Source organism: Pelodiscus sinensis, chromosome 4, assembly GCF_052426305.1.
Source record: "Pelodiscus sinensis isolate ZL-2025 chromosome 4, ASM5242630v1, whole genome shotgun sequence".
Classification (NCBI taxonomy): Eukaryota; Metazoa; Chordata; order Testudines; family Trionychidae; genus Pelodiscus; species Pelodiscus sinensis.
In genome coordinates this window covers 70,671,845-70,690,976 of record NC_143055.1, presented here as the reverse complement: position 1 = coordinate 70,690,976, position 19,132 = coordinate 70,671,845, and the positions used below count along the sequence as shown (strand labels likewise).

General features: G+C 42.7%; 2 protein-coding genes across 14 annotated transcripts in view; one reads left to right on the top strand and one right to left on the bottom strand.

Moving 5' to 3' along the window:
• The window catches only part of PALLD (palladin, cytoskeletal associated protein), a 321,744-nt gene extending 309,806 nt beyond the window's left edge, over positions 1 to 11,938 (top strand). For 3 of the 4 annotated variants that reach the window (XM_075931129.2, XM_075931128.2, XM_075931130.2), the window contains 5 exons: positions 1,414 to 1,546; positions 4,914 to 5,121; positions 5,859 to 6,024; positions 8,755 to 8,888; positions 10,335 to 11,938. In XM_075931129.2, coding sequence (XP_075787244.1) covers positions 1,414 to 1,546; positions 4,914 to 5,121; positions 5,859 to 6,024; positions 8,755 to 8,888; positions 10,335 to 10,507 — 814 coding nt within the window. In that variant the 3' untranslated portion in view covers positions 10,508 to 11,938. Of the gene's footprint in view, positions 1 to 1,413; positions 1,547 to 4,913; positions 5,122 to 5,858; positions 6,025 to 8,754; positions 8,889 to 9,013; positions 9,065 to 10,334 lie in introns of all 4 variants that reach the window. The other variant, XM_014574906.4, reaches the window with a different exon arrangement.
• Positions 1 to 19,132, bottom strand: part of CBR4 (carbonyl reductase 4) — a 156,586-nt gene that overhangs the window by 98,200 nt on the left and 39,254 nt on the right. The window contains exon 7 of one of the 10 annotated variants that reach the window (XM_089777927.1): positions 18,481 to 18,788. The exons of 5 other annotated variants lie outside the window; for them this stretch is intronic. In XM_089777927.1, the coding sequence (XP_089634053.1) occupies positions 18,664 to 18,788 (125 nt within the window). In that variant the 3' untranslated portion in view covers positions 18,481 to 18,663. Of the gene's footprint in view, positions 1 to 18,480; positions 18,789 to 19,132 lie in introns of those variants that run through there. 4 more of the 10 variants (XM_089777926.1, XM_089777925.1, XM_089777923.1 and 1 more) reach the window with 4 other exon arrangements.

The window sequence follows — 19,132 nt, the reverse complement described above, 5'->3', positions numbered from 1 at the left end:
TTTGATATGGCCACCCACAATATTCTTACCAGCAAGTTAAGGGAATATGGATTGGAAAAATGGACTGTAATCCAATAAAACCCTGGCCCACCGCATCGTGTATTGAAAAGGGGCTCATTTATTTTCAGAAAGCTGATACCATCTTTGGAATTTTTTTATCCATATTCTCATTCCGGATGGTGAATGCACCAGGTTCTCTCCATTCTGACACATTGTAGTGCCTTTAAACCTCACTGTCAGCAGTGGGGATATTTAAAAGGCACTGCTTTTACATTTTTATTTAGGATCTGCGTGCACCCTGAACTGTCCTGCTCACCGCTGGCCGATTGTGTCCATGTTCCCTCCCCTCCCCAGCCAGCCCCGCTGTCCCTGCCAGCTGATTCTCTCCTGATTTCTCCTGGCAAGCCCTGCTCCCCCTGCAGTCTCCCCTGGGCCCAGCCCTACTGCTCCTGCCCCCCAGCGAGCCTTGCTTCTGCCGGCCAGTTCCCCAGCCAGCCCCGCGGTCTCCCACAGCTAGCCTCACTGCCCCCACAAGCTGGTTCCCACCCCCGAGATCTCCCCTGGCCAGTCCTGCTTCTGCCAGCCGGTCCCCGTCCCCCCCCCCGGCACAATCTCCCCTGGCCAGCCCTCCCCCCCAAAATCTCCCCTGGCTAGCCCTGCCTTGCGATCTCCCCCAGCCAGCTTCACTGCCCCTGCCAACTGGTTCCCCTCCCTATCTCCCCCGCGCACCTCCACTGCCCCAACCCTGCTTCCCTGTGGCCCATATTCAACCCCTCCTCCCCCCCTCCACAGCCAGCAATAAGAGCTCACCTGGTAACCCTCCCTATGCCTCTGCTGGGAGCCTGAAACATACAGCTGCATCCCCTCAGCCCAGGTGAGGTCTTGGGAAACCCAGAGCTGCATGGACAGTCTGAGAGCCCGGAACACCCGGCCCAGTATTTTTTTCCCGCGGCCCGGTACCGGGCTGTGGCCCATAGTTTGGGAAATGCTGTTTTATAATATAAATGTCAACTAAAGAATAAAAGAATAATACAAAATCTTATGTGAAACCTAAGGTATTTATAAACTGTGATTGTCTTACTTTCCTACTATTTTCTGACATCATCAGTAGTAGACAGGTCAGATGTACAAAAGACCTACAAATTTTACCATCTGTATAAACAAACTACCATGTTAGGTAAGTAATTCATTGTGAACAAGATAATTTTCTGCTTCATGTCTTTGTTGCAAAATGTAGACAATCAAAAATTAATAAATATATAGTCTCATTTAGTTGATTTCTGAGCCAAATTCTGCTCTGTTATACTGATGTAAATATGGAATGAATACTTTGACATCTGAATTTAGCTCTTTAGCTTCATCAGAAAATATGGGGAAATGTCTCAAACAAATTTATTTCATATATTATTTAAGACCTCGATCTCGATCAAGGGACAGTGGTGATGAAAATGAACCAATTCAGGAACGATTCTTCCGACCCCATTTCCTGCAGGCACCTGGAGATCTGATTGTTCAAGAAGGAAAACTCTGCAGAATGGACTGCAAGGCAAGTATTAAATTAAATTGGTGTTTATGTTGAACTAGAAAGAACTCTATTCACATTCAGCTGAATCCTGTAATACTTGTACACCTGGAATTCTAGGTACAGAAAGGAGGCAGACTTGGTCTTTTGCCAAGCTTCCAGTTGAGAATAAAGACTGCTTGAAGCATTTTTCAGTGAGACTTTGACAAAATTTCAAACAATTGAGTTTGTATTATTGATTTACCCAAAAGTCGAATTCAAGTCACAGCATTTCCTACAGCCCACAGATAGCCTTTGAGGTCCATGGATTAAATGTACTTCAGCTGATTGGAAAGAAGGCAAGTCCAGTTAGTGATATTGGGTAATGCCACCTTGTTGTAGTCATGGCTCCTTCCTGGTCAGTAGGTACAACTAAATCCACTCCTACGATGAGTAGCCATTGAGATCTTTGGTGAGAGAGAAGGGCAGCTCACTAATATGAATGAATACTCTTCTCCCCACTGTATTGCAGAAGTGAGTAAGCACACACTGAGGCTACGTCTACATTGGCAAGATTTTGCGCAAATATTTTTAACACAAGAGTTTTTGCGTTAAAGTATTTGCGCAAGAGTGCATCTACGGCTGGCATGTGCTTTCTTGCAAAAGCATCTGTGCCAGTGTAGATGCTCTCCTGCACAAGAAAGCTCCGAAGGCCATTTTAGCCATCGGGCTTTCTTGCACAAGAAATTCATGTTGCCCGTCTATACTGGCCTCTTGCGCAAGAGAGCTTATTCCTGAGTGGGAGCGTCATAGTTCTTGCACAAGAAGCACTGATTTCTTACATTAGAACGTCAGTGTTCTTGTGCAAGAACTCGCGGCCAGTGTAGACAGGAGGCCACTTTTGCGCAAAATCTTGCCAATGTAGACGTAGCTTGAGAGAAAGATGTTTCAATCTGTGCTCCCTCTGCAGTAACAGACTCAAAAGTTGTAGATCATACATCAGCCATGACTAAATTTGTGAAATCTGACAGACTGGGCAACTAGAAATAACACACTGCTCCAAGGGAAATTCTTCACGTAGTCCCTTTTCTATAACAAATATCACCCTAACCCAGCGTTTCCCGGAAGTGCCGGTGAGTTACAGAGCCGGGAGCCCTGCTCCACCGATATGTGGAGCTGGGTGTCTCCCCCGGCTCTGCCTGGCTCGGGTGCGGGTCCCCCGCGCATCCTCCCACCCCACCCCCAGAGCGTCCCTGCTGTGCACAGCTCCTCCTCACCGCCTGCTGCTGCCCATATGCGGCGTTGCACATGGGCGGGGAGGACGCCCAGGCATGGCGTGACGTCACGGCCCGGGATTTTAAAAGTCTTCGGAGGCACATGACGGGGCCACGCTGGCTCTGGCGGCCTCCGGCCCCGCAATGTGGAAGGCAGAGGGTGGGGAACTGGCTTGGGCGAAGGCGAGAAGGCGGCAGCGGGGGGCTTGCGCGGAGGGGGAGGCACCAAGGGACAGGGTGCAGGAGAGAGAGACAAATGCCAGGGGGCCACATGCAGACAATGAGGGAAAGGGTAGGAGGGGAGGTGTCAGTGGGAGGGGTGACAGGGTGATGCTGGGAGAGGAGAGGGGAAGGGCATTGGGGGCTGGAGGAGGTGGTGCTGGGAGAAGGCTTGAAAGAAGGGATGGGCATGAGAGAGGAGGGGATGGAGCAAGTCATGTGTGAGGGCAAAGAGGGGGTAGGAGGAGATGGGGAAGAGAGTACTGAGGGGGTGGGTATCAGGGAAAGAGGGCAAAGGGGGTAGGGGCAATAAGGGAAGGGGGAAGCACCAGGAGGGTGCAGGGCTAAGCGAAGGTGCAGGTGCCAGGGGATTCTGGAGTGAGGAGGAGGGGAGAGCTGACCACCAGAAGCATCATTGGATGGGGGAATCGGGGCAGGCTGGGGAGATTGGGGGGCTGGTGAAAGCAGGGCTGCTGGGGGGGGTGCAAGGTTGGGGGCAGGGAGCTGGCCGGGAAAGATTTGGGGGGTAGGGGGGGAGAAGAAGTGGCCGCCGGAAGGAGGGTTGGATGCAGGCAGCAGGGCTGGCCAAGGGAGATTGGGAAGCGAAGCGGCGGGGACCTGGCTGCCCGGGAGGGGGTTGGGGGAAGTGGGGCTGGCCAGAGGCGCAGCGGGGGGAGCAGGGGGGAGGAATGAATCGGCCTGCCGGGAGTAGGACTGACCCAGCCATATGTAGATCTTGGGATGCTGCCCCTGTTCCCCCCTCCTCCCTGCAAAGCACAAAGCATGAGTTAGTCCGGCCTGGGGATTCTATTGTCCCTCCCCACACACACACACCCTTCGAGTAGTTGCGAACTGTCTGGCCGGTAGACACACTCATGCAGCCTGAGCACATTTACCAGCCAGGCAGTTCAAAACTACAAACTGATACATCTAGTAATAATAAACTTACCTACTGAGAAAATACCAGACATGTTATATCAGTTTGTTTTTTATGTGTTTATATTTTTGGGCTGTAAAAAGCAGTATTGGGGGAAAAAAAAGGGTTCCAACTAAAGTAAAAAGTTTGGGAAACCCTGGTTTAACCAGCTTTCGGTCTGTCTTACAGTCCAATCCACATTCCTTAACTTGCTGGCAAGAACATTGTGGGTGACCATATCAAAAGCTTTGCTAAAGCTGGCAGTGGGGGTTTTGGGAGGACCATAAACAACTTATTTGAATATTCATCATTTGATTAATGAATATGCACATGAACATTACCAGTCCTCCAAAAGTTTGTGAATGGATTTACTGGTCCCTGTGTCAAAAAGTTTGGGAACCCCTGCCCTAACCTACTTCAGTTGTCCTTTTTAACTGAGAGAGAACACATTTTAACACTGAAACCTACTGTATGTCTCAGTCTCAGAGTGCACAAAATAACTTGCCTTTTTTTGTTGTTGCTTTTTTAAACCATTATAGCATTCAACACCTTCATTTTCCTATACGTTATTTCAACCTACTGCTCTCTGTGGTTTGTTTTATAAAGGAAGAATTGCTTTACAAACCAGTTGTCATCATCTGTAAACTTTCCACAAGAAAGGAATTCTAAAAATGTCTTTTCTCGTTCAGAATCAAGGGCAAAATTGCAAAAAAAGATGACATACAGAGCGAAAAGTTGGATGTCAATTACTTTATTTAGATTCAAGATATATTTTAATACTTATATGTAGTCAGTCTTACAATGCTATAGGTTCCAGGGTATAAGGTGTAATTTAGCCCAGTTCAGCATGTGTGTGTAACTGAGGGCAACAATTGGTTCGCTGTATTTTGTCTCATACTTGAAATTCTCTTGCAGAAACATTCCCGTTTCTCTGCAGCATAAAATAAGGAGTTATCCTCTATTTTATATTACTAAAATCTATCCCATTCTGCATATATTTAAGGTCAGTGGATTACCTACTCCAGATCTAAGCTGGCAACTCAATGGAAGACCAATCCGTCCTGATAGTTCTCACAAAATGTTGGTGCGTGAAAATGGTGTACACTCTCTGATCATAGAGCCAGTCACTGCTAGAGATTCTGGAATCTATACATGCATTGCCACCAACAGAGCTGGTCAAAACACATTCAGCCTGGAACTCATTGTTGCAGGTAACATCTTCATGCAAAGACTATCTGTTCAACTGTTTAAGGTCTATGTGAAATATTGAAAATGTAAGTTAAAATTCTCTAGGAAGACTATGGAATTATTACCCACTAAAATTAGTATCTCATGAACTGCAGAAGGTTAGTGTTTGAACTATGTATATTCATATAAATGCATGTAGTACATATTTGCAAATGGGCAAAGAGAGGCATTTGTTATTTTGAATCAGAACTTTCCTATGCTCTCACCCCTTTGTGCTGTAGCTAGCAGAATAGTAATTACCAGTTGACACTTGCTCCCATCCCTTGAGTTCTGTGCTAAACACTTTAAGACCATTGCAATAGCTCCAGTGTTTACAATGTACTGCAGGGATACAGGAAGTCTTAGGGATCTGACAGATTGCCAAACTAAACGACATCTGTATTGGGACCAGTTGTGCCAAGTGATAGGCGCATTTCACGCCACTTTTGTTTGACAATTTTGAGCGTACCTGAACTGAGAATTTCAACATTTCGCCCTGCTCTGTTAGAACTTGTCCTGTCTATGACTTTAACAGGAGAAAGATGGGTTCTCTCTCACTGAAACAGGTTCAGATCTAAACACATTTACCATTTTAGAAAATGTCCTGCCACTAAATAATGTTTTAAAATCTACCATTGAACTGGGTATTGAAAGGGAGGCTGAGTAGTAATAAAATGTTGTATCTGTAAATATTGTTGCCATTTCTACGGTGTTTTCACAGCTAAAGAAGCACACAAGCCACCTGTGTTTATAGAGAAGCTACAGAATACAGGAGTGGCTGATGGATATCCTGTGCGACTGGAGTGTCGAGTCTCTGCAGTGCCGTACCCTCAGATATTTTGGAAGAAAGAAAATGAGTCTCTTACTCACAACACTGAAAGAGTGAGGTGAGAGCACTTGAATATGATATGATTAATTTCACTGAGAGAGCTCAAAGTAAGTCAAGAGTGAAATAACCTCCAGAGGATATCAGGTTGTAAAAATACGTAGGGCAAGGGGCACAAAGGATTAGGACTTCACCCACAGCCCTTGGTACACAGACTCCTAGCATGCTAGCTTCTGTGAATACCATGCCATGGTGACTGTCTCCCACATTTACAGTATAAATGTAAACAAAGAATATAGGACAATATAGGATGGGAAACTATCTTAGGAGGCAGTGACTAAACACCACTGCTCCCAAATTGTTTTCAATTACCTGAAACATGAGCGTGCTCAGTGATGCTGTGGTCAACAGTACTAAAGGTGATTTTGGAATGCAGATTACACACCATCTCCCTTCCCCCTACTGGATGCAATTACCTGTCATGCTATCCATATAATCACCACAGCATCTTTCACACAGTAAGGTTGGCAGTGGTTCTCTCCTGTCAACTCCAATACTCCACCAGGATGAGAAGAGTAGCTGGAGTCAACTAGAGAGCACTTGCAGATTGATTTATTGACAATATTCTTGACAGCAAGTTAAGGAATGTGGATTGGATAAATGGACGGTAAGATGGATAGAAAGATGGCTAGAAGGTCGGGCCCAGCGATCAATGGCTCGATGTCAGGATGGCGGTCGGTTTCTAGCGGAGTGCCCCAAGGTTCGGTTCTAGGACCGGTTTTGTTCAATATCTTTATTAATGACTTGGATGAGGGGATGGATTGCACCCTCAGCAAGTTTGCGGATGACACTAAGCTGGGGGGAGAGGTAGATAGAGTCCAGAGTGACTTAGACAAATTGGAGGATTGGGCCACAAGAAATCTGATGAGGTTCAACAAGGACAAGTGCAGAGTCCTGCACTTGGGACGGAAGAATCCCAAGCATAGTTACAAGCTGGGGACCAACCGGCTAAGTAGTAGTTCTGCAGAAAAGGACCTGGGGGTTACAGTGGATGAGAAGCTAGATATGAGTCAGCAGTGTGCCCTTGTAGCCAAGAAGGCTAATGGCATATTAGGTTGCATTAAGAGGAGCATTGCCAGCAGATCAAGAGATGTCATTATTCCCCTTTATTCGGCTTTGGTGAGGCCACATCTGGAGTATTGTGTCCAGTTCTGGGCCCCCCCAACCCCCACTGCAAAAAGGATGTGGACGCATTGGAGAGGGTCCAGTGGAAGGCAACCAAAATGATTAGGGGGCTGGAGCATATGACCTACGACGACAGGCTGAGGGACTTGGGTCTGCGTAGTCTGCAGAAGCGAAGAGTGAAGAGGGATCTGATAGCAGCCTTCAACTTCCTGAAGGGAGGTTCCAAAGAGGATGGAGAGAGGCTGTTCTCAGTAGTGACAGATGGCAGAACAAGGAGCAATGGTCTCAAGTTGTGGTGGGAGAGGTCCAGGTTGGATATTAGGGAAAACTATTTCACTAGGAGGGTGGTGAAGCATTGGAATGGGTTACCTAGGGAAGTAGTGGAGTCTCCATACCTAGAGGTTAAGTCTCGGCTTGACAAAGCCCTGGCAGGGTTGATTTAGTTGGAATTGGTCCTGCCTAGAGCAGAGGGCTGGACTTGGATGACCTTCTGAGGTCTCTTCCAGTTCTATGATTCTATGTGTCTAAGCAGATGCAGTAAATCAACTGCTGGCAGATTGATTGTTGCAATGTGAAGACAAGCCCCATGTGAGCACATCCATCTGTTCAGGCCTTGGTTTCTACAAATCTGTGAATAGGAAGTAGGGATGTAAAAGCCCAGGCATTGGCCAGGCCTATTGTGGACAGAGGGCTGCTGTGGCCATGCTGGAGTACCCCTGCCTGTGGCAAGTGGGAAACTGCCTTAGTGCCTGCCAGTTAACCATAACTGGTAAGTATTCACACACCTAAGAGGAAGGCAAAGCACAGAACTCAGGCTTTGTGAATCCCAGGGACTTTATAGGGGCATAAATTTCTTTGTGAATCTAGTCCTTAGTGTTTATTATGTGCTCTGAAGTAATCCTCCCACAAGACTGGTGAAATATTAATTTCTTGGTATTACAGAAGGTGATGAGGCACATGACTTTCTCAAGCCAGCATTAGAACACAGTCATTTCTGACATCTACTCCTGTGTTCAGACCACTACATTTTGCTGCAGTATTTTTTCTATTAAGTTACTAAAAGCTTTTTAAAAAATACAGCAGGGTACTGTTAAGCTGGGGGGGAATGTCAACCTATTACAATATCCTTTCAGTAGTTAGCATTAAAAAATTTCTCTCCAAACCCTTGTGAAAATGTTAATAAATTACTTTTCTTATAGTAATGAAGGAATAGGTCTAAAACTCTAACAAACAACTTCATTCAGTACATAAGTAAAAATATCTGTTTTGTTATCCTTCTCCACAGTCTCTTTTTAAAAGATTTTACCTTAAAAAGGTAATCGAAACCTGAGCTCTACAGAAGTGTCTTGAAATTTGGACAAGAAAAAGATGAGTTATTGAGATATTAGCCCGATGTTAATTTATGCATCTTGACTTGTTTTAAAAATTAGCATAAAAACAAATTGGAACTTAAAGGTCAGAATCATTATTCACTTGTTCTGCACACATTTTATTACCTGTTGTGGTAGCTGTACTGTCATCAACAGGAGATATTATACATTTGCTGCTTAAAGTTAGCTGTTATGTAATTTTGAGTTTTAATAACCTTTTCTTCTATCCCACTTAGTATGCACCAGGATAACCATGGCTACATTTGCCTACTTATTCAGGGAGCTACAAAAGAAGATGCTGGTTGGTATACTGTGTCAGCTAAGAACGAAGCTGGGATTGTGTCCTGTACTGCCAGGCTTGATGTTTATAGTAAGTGTCTCTTATTCTCAGATAGGAATTTAAATTAAACCAATCTCCCCAAAAAAACTGCAGTTCTAAAAACCTTTATACCACATAGGCTTACACTGATCTCTCTCTCTCTCTTTTGTTTATAGTTTCTTCACAATAATAATGATCCTCATCAAGACAGCAAATACCCTATCAAAGTATATTTCACCACCTTTCAAATACTTACGCAAACCAAGCATGCTCATTTTTGTAGTTGCTTAGAATACTACATCTAGCTTATTTACACATGCATCCTGATTGGTAACACTTGAGAGTAGCATGACATTTTCTGTTGTTTCTCATTACAATGCTCTACTAGCATCAGCTTTTAACCTTTATTAGTATTACCTAAAACACACTTGAGACAATGGCCCACGAATACAAAGCCTGTTGCAGTTTACTACTCAATTAGCTAAATATAGTTCCTCTATTGTGAGCTGATCTTAAATCAAAATTAAACTGGTCTGATTAGTTACCCACAATTCTCACTTTGAGCAATATGTTTATGCTTTTTCAAGTGTACACAAAATAATGGGGTGGTGATGGTGTCACTAGTTACAAAACAAGAGATCTGAATGGTACTGTAGCTATATTTGTCAAACCACAGATGGAAGAGGGTACCTGTTGGAGTAATTCCATTGAACCTAGCCTGGTATTTTCAGTGGGTGGGGGAGGAGACAAGAATGTCTTCCATGCTCTGCAGTTATTTTTCTGGACATCTTGGAAGTCGTCATGGTGAATTTTGTAGCCAATCAGTAGGAATGTAGTCATAATGCATATCTTTCAAGAGAATGGCTACATCTACACTGTAGGGTTTTTGCACAAAAACTTCTTGCACAAGAGCATGCCCACAACTCAGTGCATTGCACAAGTGATGTGCTCTTGTGCAAGAAAGTTCTGATTGCCATTCACAGAATGGCTGTCAGAGCACCTGTGCTTTTTCCTCAAGAAATCCCTATGGAGCATCCACACTTGCCTTTTTTGCATAATAGCTGTACCACAAAAGGGAGTTATGCCTCATAGAAGGAGGTTTACCTACACCAGCAAAAGCGCATGTGAGGTGTGGACGCTCCACAAGTTTTTGCGCAAAAACCTTGCAGTGTAGAAATAGCCTAACGGTGGGAGCAGGCTGAGGCGGCTTAGCCGATGGGCTACACAGCAAAAGAGTAAAGGGAGGCAAACAATGTAGTCTTTTCATGTGCAGTTAGCCTCAATACCTCTTAACCTGTGTTGTTATCCTAAGAGTGAGAGCAGTAGAGGAAAGAACAGGCTTGGCTGTTCTGAAAATCAGTGAATAAAGTAAATAAATCTATAGTTAATTCTCTGCTATTGAAGTGAAAGAAAGAATTTCAATGTTTTATGAAGGGGAGTTTGCCTATGTACTTTCGTTATCTGAGAAGGGTGAACCTATTTTTTTTAAATCTGTAGCTCAGTGGCAACAACCACCTCAAACCACCAAGCCAAAGAAGGTGCGCCCCTCAGCCAGTCGATATGCAGCACTTTCTGACCAAGGACTAGACATCAAGGCAGCGTTCCAGCCTGAAGCAAACCCAGTTCATCTGACGTTGCAGTCTGGCTTGGTAGAGAGCGATGACCTGTAGACCGAAGCTACCAGATCCATCATTTTCTTTCAAAGCAGAAACACTGAAAGCCATTGCCTTGACCAATGATACTTCTATGTCACTTTATGTAAAGACAGACACCTTCAAGTACAAAAATCCCCACCATAACCATATATTTCTTATGCCTAATAAATTAAGCTAGGTAGCTGATATACACAGTGCACAGAAAATCACATTCACCACTCAGTTCCCTATGTCTGCATTGCTAGAACTCTTATGAATAGCCTTTTTCATAAAGGGCAGAACACTGAAGCGATTCAGAAGTTAACAGTATAGTATGTGTCACTAAGTACCTTCCTAAGCAAGATGTAGATGCTACATTATTAATGGTGTGAGAAGATTCATTTGAGGCTTTTGGGCCACAAAGGAAATTTAAAATGGCAATGCAGCAGCATAGCTACAGTGCACAAGTGCAATATTCTAAGAATAAAATAGGAAGGAAAAACTGAAGCAAATATCTTGTTTATACAGTGAGAGGGGAAATACTTGCCTTAAAATGTTAGAAATGCCATTACAATACAGCAAAGCTGACACCTTAGTTTAATTTTTTTCCTATTTTCTTTTTTTGCCAGGTAGGAGGGCTTATTTACAAACATACTGCAAGGCTAATTTCAGCATAAATAATTGAACCTAGTCAAACTAATGAGCAGAGGCATAATACGCTCTACTACAGACTAAATCCTAGCACCCAAGTAAAGGATACTTTTGGGAAAGAGAAGAGCGCCAACAGTATAGTTTTACTACATAAAGTTAGCAAAAGGGGCGAGGGGACAGGGAAGTATGGATGTTTGGGAGGGTTAAAGCAGAATCTGCCAACTAACAGAACTCTGCTATTCACACATTTGAAATTCCTAGGTCAGCAGCAAGCTATGGAGTTTATGTATTTGACATTTCCGAATGTTTAGATCTTGTGAATGTGTATAAGGGTTTTAAGAATGTAGAGCAAGTGAAAATATGGACTGAGTCTGGAGTATAAATGACAAGCACATATTCTAGAGGATAGTCTAGTAGAATGAGGATGGAGAAAAACAGATGTGCCATTTTACTGTTTTCTTAAGACATGTAGGTGGATGATAAATATTTGTTCTCTTCCCTAGCATACAATAACTATGCTGTGTCTAGGGGCTGTGTGCAGTAGGTAAAGACTTTAGAACAAAGGCTACTTCCAGGAAGCAAAGTGATTCCACATCAAACTGGACTCTACCTAGTCTATTGTACTAGGCAGCTTTGACTCTGAACCAATAACTTTTAGTTGAGGGGGCAGACAAATTTTAACTGGGCCTAACGGGAGGAGAGGAAAATTGAGGTACTGATGATACGAGAGTACTTTGATATAAAACATGCTGTATTCCTTATATGAAGCACATACATGGTATCTCATTATTTATAATAAAAAGTGTTGAAATCATATCTCAGCTCAGTTATTCAAGTCCAGCTATTAGTTTGTGTACTACCGATATATTTTGCAGTACTGCTATACATATATTGCTTCATACCTCTTTGTAAGTACACAACCAAGTTTTTTTTTGTTTGTTTTTTTAGTGACTAAACGTTAGCACAGAAGACAGTAATATTCTATGCAGATTGGTGCAGGTTATGACCACAGTTACAGGCACTGCTTATCTAAATTAATAGTCTGTCATATGAAAATATTCTACCTATATTTTAGAGAAAAGTATGTCTTATTTGCCAAGTTTTTCTTGACTGTGACATGCTACTTTTACTGTTTGCTTAGCTTAACTAGCATTATGTTGACACCTTTTATTTGTATTTATAAAAAACTACTATCATATCATTACTTTGGATTGTTGTGCTGATAATGTGGGTTTAGCATCAATAAATATTACACAAATAGAAAATTGTCATTTTCTGGGGCAAGTAATCGTAGCTTTACTACAAAAGGATCCACATAAAGAATTTGGAAATGTAATACGAGACACTCAGGCAAGATTAGGATTATGATCTGGAAATAGAGATTTTTTTGAGGTTTCTAAGAGGGATCAAAATTGGTTCAGGCAATTTCACTCACTGAATTAAAATAGGGATACAAGTGTTTAACAGGTTAACTGATATGTGGATGCTTATTAGTTACCATTAACTGTTAAAGCTCTATACTTGCAGGGTTGGGAGCCAGCAGCATAGGCAGCACCCCTATAGGGCTAGAACCCCGCCAGCTCCATGGATTTAAAATTTTTTTTTTACTGGTTACAGTTAATTTTTATACATTTTTTACATCCCTAATTTAAAGGGGGGGGGGAGGAGTGGCGAGGCAGAGAAGGACCCTTTTATTACAGTGCAATAGTTTAGTTTTCAAAATGTTTCATTTTCAATATGGAGTCCTGTGGCACCTTATAGACTAACAGAAGTGTTGGATCATAAGCTACTCATGGGCAAAGACCCACTTCGTCAGAAGCATCTGACGAAGTGGGTCTTTGCCCACGAAAGCTTATGCTCCAACACTTTGGTTAATCTATAAGGTGCCACAGAACTCCTCACCGCTTTTGCGGATTCAGACTAACACAGCTACCTCCTGATACATTTTTAATATGTATCTCCATATTCAAACATTGTTGCATGTGAATTTTCTAAAATACCCAAAACAGAAGTTACCCAGTAAAAGAGAATCTTGAATTGTGTCGGATGCCATCTTGGTTATGTTTCTATTATTTAAAAAAAAAAAAACCACCTATTTAGTATGTACATGGAAGTGTTTGGCAAAGAGCCACATTTTCTAACATCTATTTAGTGCAGTATACTCATTATTGTGATTTTAGCAGTCTTAAAGTACAAATTATGCTGGAGTAAGAACAGACTTTATCCAAAGAAAGATAATTCACATTCTAAACTGCATAACACTAAATCCAAAAAGCTTAACAAAAAAAAGTTGCACACCATATGTTGTAAGCTTTGCCTTCCAGGCAGAGAAGCAAAGTATTCCATAAAGCTGTAATTAACTATTTGGTTTAGATTTACATATTTATGAACAGTTCTGTTCAATTAACCCCACAGCAACTCACTCAGCAAAACCAAACAAGAGTCCTGACTAAGTGGTTGTAATGCCATTGATACCAATAGTGTTGCACCTGCCTACACTAAATCAGTATTTAGCACAGTAAATCTAATATGGCTTTTAAGAACTAGAAGCCCTGGTTTTATAAAATAGCTCAATAGTTAGCTAAACATTTTGGTTCTCAGAAGCAGACAAAATGCCTGTCCTTTACTTTCTTTATATTGTACATGCCCTGTACAAATAGTAAATCAATTCTTCAACTATAAAGTAAGACTATTTAAAAATTACTTGGTTGTGCTATCACACTTAGGATGTTGTGGGTTTATCAGTGTAGCAAAAGCAGGGAGAGATACGTGCTTGCCAAAAGGCGACAACTTTCTGTGAAATTCACTTAGTCACAGAGGTCATTTTATGGAGGAAAATTTAAATTCCTTAACCAGCTACACCCAACTGAAGACATTTAGGTTATATCTACACAGCAGTGTTATTTCAGAATAACTGACATTCTGAAATAATGTGTGTCTACACTGAAAGCCATTTTTTCAAAATAATATTGAGCTGGAGGACTTCTTACTCTGACTCCAGTAACCTTCATTTCATGAGGAGTAAGGGAAGTTCCTTGGACTTCTTGCTGTATAGACAGCGCCAAAAGCTGAATTAAGCTATTTTGACTTGAGCTACGCCATTGACATAGCTCAAGTTGCATAGCTTAATTCAACTTTTGCCCTGCTGTGTAGATGTGCCCTAAATGTGGCTTTATGTATAATGTCACTTTAGATCAAAAGCTTCTCCATTGTCTCAAAGTCTTCTAACTAAATTCTTGAAGCAAACTGGAAACCCTCTCCATGCAAACAGAGTTTACAAAGCAATTCAAAACTAGATGCAGCCACCTGATGTAGTAAAATGTCAGAGTTGTTGGGGCAGAGGAAGCCTCCCATTAATAGCAACAGGAATGAGGCAGCTGCATCCAACCATTTTTACAAAGAATCGGTTTTTCCCTCCTTTTTTTTAATATACTGACCACATATTAATACAGTGAGTCTTGAAGATCATGTAGCATCACTTTTTCAGGCTACGACTAGACTGCAGTTTTATTGGAAAAAGATACACAATTTGCGTATCTTTTTCCACTTTTTTTTCGGAAGAGGTTTTTTCAAAATTTGGCCTGTCTAGATGAGGCTAAATTTCAGAAAAACCTTCTCTTTCAGAACATCCCTTATTCCTCTCACCAAGAGGAATACAGGGATGCCGAAAGAACGTACCACTTTTCTGGGATACCTCTGGAACAATCAGCACCTCATATTTCACAGCTACATGGATAAAAAAAAGTGAAGTATACTGTACAGTATAGAAACACCCTTTTTCCAGACACAAAGTACAGAAAAAAATATTTTAAGATAATATATGATACATATGCCTCCAGACCAGGTCAATAGCCTTTGTACCCAGTGCTTCACAGGGGCCTAAACTTTCCTCTGATAATAATTAGAGGATCTGCTCTACCAACACAGCCTAAAAGTCACAGAAGGCTATGCTATTTGTGTGTATCCCTTCCCCTCTCTTGGTGAGGCAGTCGTCTAAGCCAACTCAATCAATCATCCAGCATTTTCCTCCTCGATCTAATCTCACCTCCTGCTTATTGTGCAGCTGGAGTTCTGCATGCTGGGAGAACATCTCCACTAACTCCCTAGACTCGTGGTTTATTGATCACTCTTCAGCTGTGATGAGCAGGATTTGCTCATTTTAGTTCTCAAATGGCAAAATACATTTCCCTTGAGGAACCGTCTGCTGTTTATCATGTAACTTAAATAGCCATGATTCTGTACAAACAAAAAAGCGTATATGCTCCTTGCCCTATGGAGTTCACAATCTATATCACAAAATATGTCCTTTCATTGGGTTTGTAATGGAATTTGGATAAGGTAAGGCGCAAACACAAATTGAACCCTACATTGCACTATGTTGCCACTAAAAGATCAGAAAGAGGGATAAAATAAAGATAATCAAGTTTGCTTCTACAGAGAAAGTCCACACAGAGGCATCAGTATCAGCAAGGAAATGACCTCATATACACGTAAAGAAGAGCAGAGAATTAACTTGGCTGCAATGACTCTAGTGCTATATATAAAATAATACTGGTGAAGGGCCAGACTTTATTACTGACTTCAACTTGTACTTCTGTAATAATATAACTAAACCAGAAACAACACCTAGATTGGGTTGGGGGAAAATAGTAGATAGCCAACTGACTACATTTCATAGTTTCTGCTGTAAATGATCTCATCACACTGCAAGGGTTATTCTTGTTAACTGAACTGTCATTCATGTTAAAATTCGACACTTTCCTGGGGGGAGGGGGGGAGGCTGAACAAAGACCCCAACTACCTTACCCATTACCAAGATAGCTTCCCCAATTATCACCTCTAATACCATTAGCTCACAGACATCTAACTTTCCCCACCTCTAATATCATTAACTCACAGACACTACCTTCCTTCCTCCCCCCCCCACCCCCCCGCATCCCCCTTCTGTTCTGAAATGTGATTTGTCCTTTTCATGTGTGTTCATTTTTTTAATTGTATCCTTTGGTATATATGGCTGTGACTATTTTCTTCCACTATTCGACCTGAGGAAGTGGGTCTGCCCCACGAAAGCTCATCATCTAATAAACAATCTTGTTAGTCTTTAAAGTGCTACATAGTTCTGCATTTTGCTTCAGCTACACCAGACTAACACGGCTACATTTCTATTACTATTCTGCAAGGGTTAGATTTTGCTAAATATGCTATTAAATTGTTTGGGTCAACTCTTGAAAAATCATGGAAGACAGGGGAGATACCAGAAGACTGGAAAAGGGCAAATATTGTGCCCATCTATAAAAAGGGGAAGAACAACAACCCAGGAAACTACAGACCGGTCAGCTTAATGTCTGTCCCAGGGAAGATAATGGAGCAGGTAATTAAGGAAATCATATGCAAACACTTGGAAGGTAATAAAGTGATAGGGAATAGCCAGCATGGGTTTGTGAAGAACAAGTCATGCCAAACTAATCTGATAGCTTTCTTTCATAGGATAACGAGCCTTGTGGATAAGGGAGAAGCGGTGGATGTCATATACCTAGACTTTAGTAAGGCATTTGATACGGTCTCGCATGATATTCTTATTGATAAACTAGGCAAATATAACTTAAATAGGGCCACGATAAGGTGGGTGCATAATTGGCTGGATAACTGTAGTCAGAGAGTTGCTGTTAACAGTGCTAAATCCTGCTGGAAAGGGATAACAAGTGGAGTTCCGCAAGGGTCTGTTTTGGGACCCGTACTGTTCAATATCTTCATCAATGATGTAGATATTGGGATAGAGAGTACGCTTATTAAGTTTGCAGATGATACCAAACTGGGTGGGGTTGCAACTTCTTTGGAGGATAGGGACATAATTCAAAATGACCTTAGCAAGTTAGAGAAATGGTCAGAGGTAAACAGGATGAAGTTTAATAAAGAGAAATGCAAAGTGCTCCACTTTGCGGAAAGGGATCTAGGGGTCATAGTGGACCACAAGTTGAATATGAGTCGTCAGTGTGATGCTGTCGCAAAAAAAGCAAATATGATTCTAGGTTGTATCAACAGGTGTGTTGTAAGCAAAACTCGTGAAGTCATTCTGCCGCTCTACTCTGCACTAGTTAGGCCTCAGCTGGAGTACTGTGTCCAGTTCTGGGCGCCACATTTCAAGAAAGATGTGGAGAAATTGGAAAGGGTACAGAGAAGAGCGATAAGAATGATTAAAGGTCTAGAGAACATGACCTATGAAGCCAGGCTTCATGAACTGGGCTTGTTTAGTTTGGAAAAAAGAAGATTAAGGGGGGACATGATAGCAGTTTTCAAATATCTAAAAGGGTGTCACAAGGAGGAAGGAGAAAAATTGTTCCTCTTGGTTTCTGAGGACAGGACAAGGAGTAATGGGCTTAAAGTGCAGCAAGGGAGGTTTAGATTGGACATTAGGAAAAAATTCCTAACTGTCAGGGTGGTCAAATATTGGAATAAATTGCCAAGGGAGGTGGTGGAATCTGCCTCTCTGGAGATATTTAAGAACAGGTTAGATAGACATCTGCCAGGGATGGTGTAGACGGAGCTTGGTCCTGCCTGGAGGGCGGGGGGCTGGACTTGATGACCTCTCGAGGTCCCTTCCAGTCGTATGATTCTATGAAAGATAGCTAGGAACAACTCTCTCAAGGTACAGTTATAAGTGGAGAATGGTAGTAACCCATTTCTATTCAATCACATAACTTAAATCCCCAAGAAATTGTTCTAAATACTATCCACAGCAGTTTGAAACCGAACTATGCTGGTCAACTCTTTGAACCCTATGAGAGTGATTCCCAATCCTTTTCATACCAAGGACCGGCTAACCCATTCACAAACTTTTGCAAATAATAAATGTTCAAATAAAATGTTACTGGTCCACCAAAACCCCCAGCCCCCAGAGCCAAAACCCCTAGACCCCACCACCACCACTCCCCATAATGCCAGCTTCCTGTTTCCACAGTCCCACTACACCCAACCCTTCCAGAGCCAGCTCCCCACCCTGGACACCCCAGCCCCCCCCCCCCCCCCGACTGCCTCTTAGATCCCCCCCAACATGAACTCCACCTCCAGAGCCCCCTCATCTAGCCTTGTGCTGCATCAGCTGCCGTGCTGGGCTTGCCTAGGCTCCCCCTTCACACAGCAAAGCGCTCATCCTTGTCCAGGAAGAGACCCTGACCATGCCTGGTGCTGACTGGCTGAGAGGACGGGCAGGACATGCCCAACGGCCCAGACTGAGAGGACTGCAGTCCCGAGCCCAACAGTTGAGAACCACTGCCCTATGATAACACTTTCCACATGATAATAAGCAGATATGCAGCCTCTTTGCAAATTTTAAGAGACTACTTAAATAGCTATAATTACAGGTTTTTATCTGCAGTGCCTTCCTTAATTTCCAACAAAGAATAATTCTGTATGAAAAGGATTACAGGTTGGACCTCCCTGGTCCGACACCCTCAGGACTGGAGCCGTCCTGACAAGGGAGTTTGCCAGACAAGGGGCAGTCAATGCTCCCCTGCTAGCTGCCCCACTGCCAGCTCTTCTCCTCAAGACTGGGGTTCCCTGCTCTGCTGCCAGGGGTTCCAGGATTTCTCCAGCCAGGACCTCACTGCCACCACCAGCCACACTGCTACCAGGGGTTTCCTGGCCAGGGCGGTCACCAGGGTTTCCCCTGCTGGGGCAATTGAAAAGGATATATTAAGTCACACAAAAATAATATTGATTTCATATTCTTATTGTCTGACCTATGCATGAACCGTTGAAATCTGTGAGAACAAAAGCAGTTAGGAGAGATAATTTGACTTGAGCTGATGTGTACACACAAATATGATAAAACAGAGAAGGCGGAATCAAATTACTGCAGTCCAGACAAGCTCACTGCATGAAATGAGGGGAGATCACAAGAGGGCACCTCAGTGTCCTAATCCCTATACTGTTACTAACACCAACAAAAATGCACTCAGTATTTGAAGGCTTCAAAAAGTGTTATGACCACTTACACAAGTGCTGAGTATA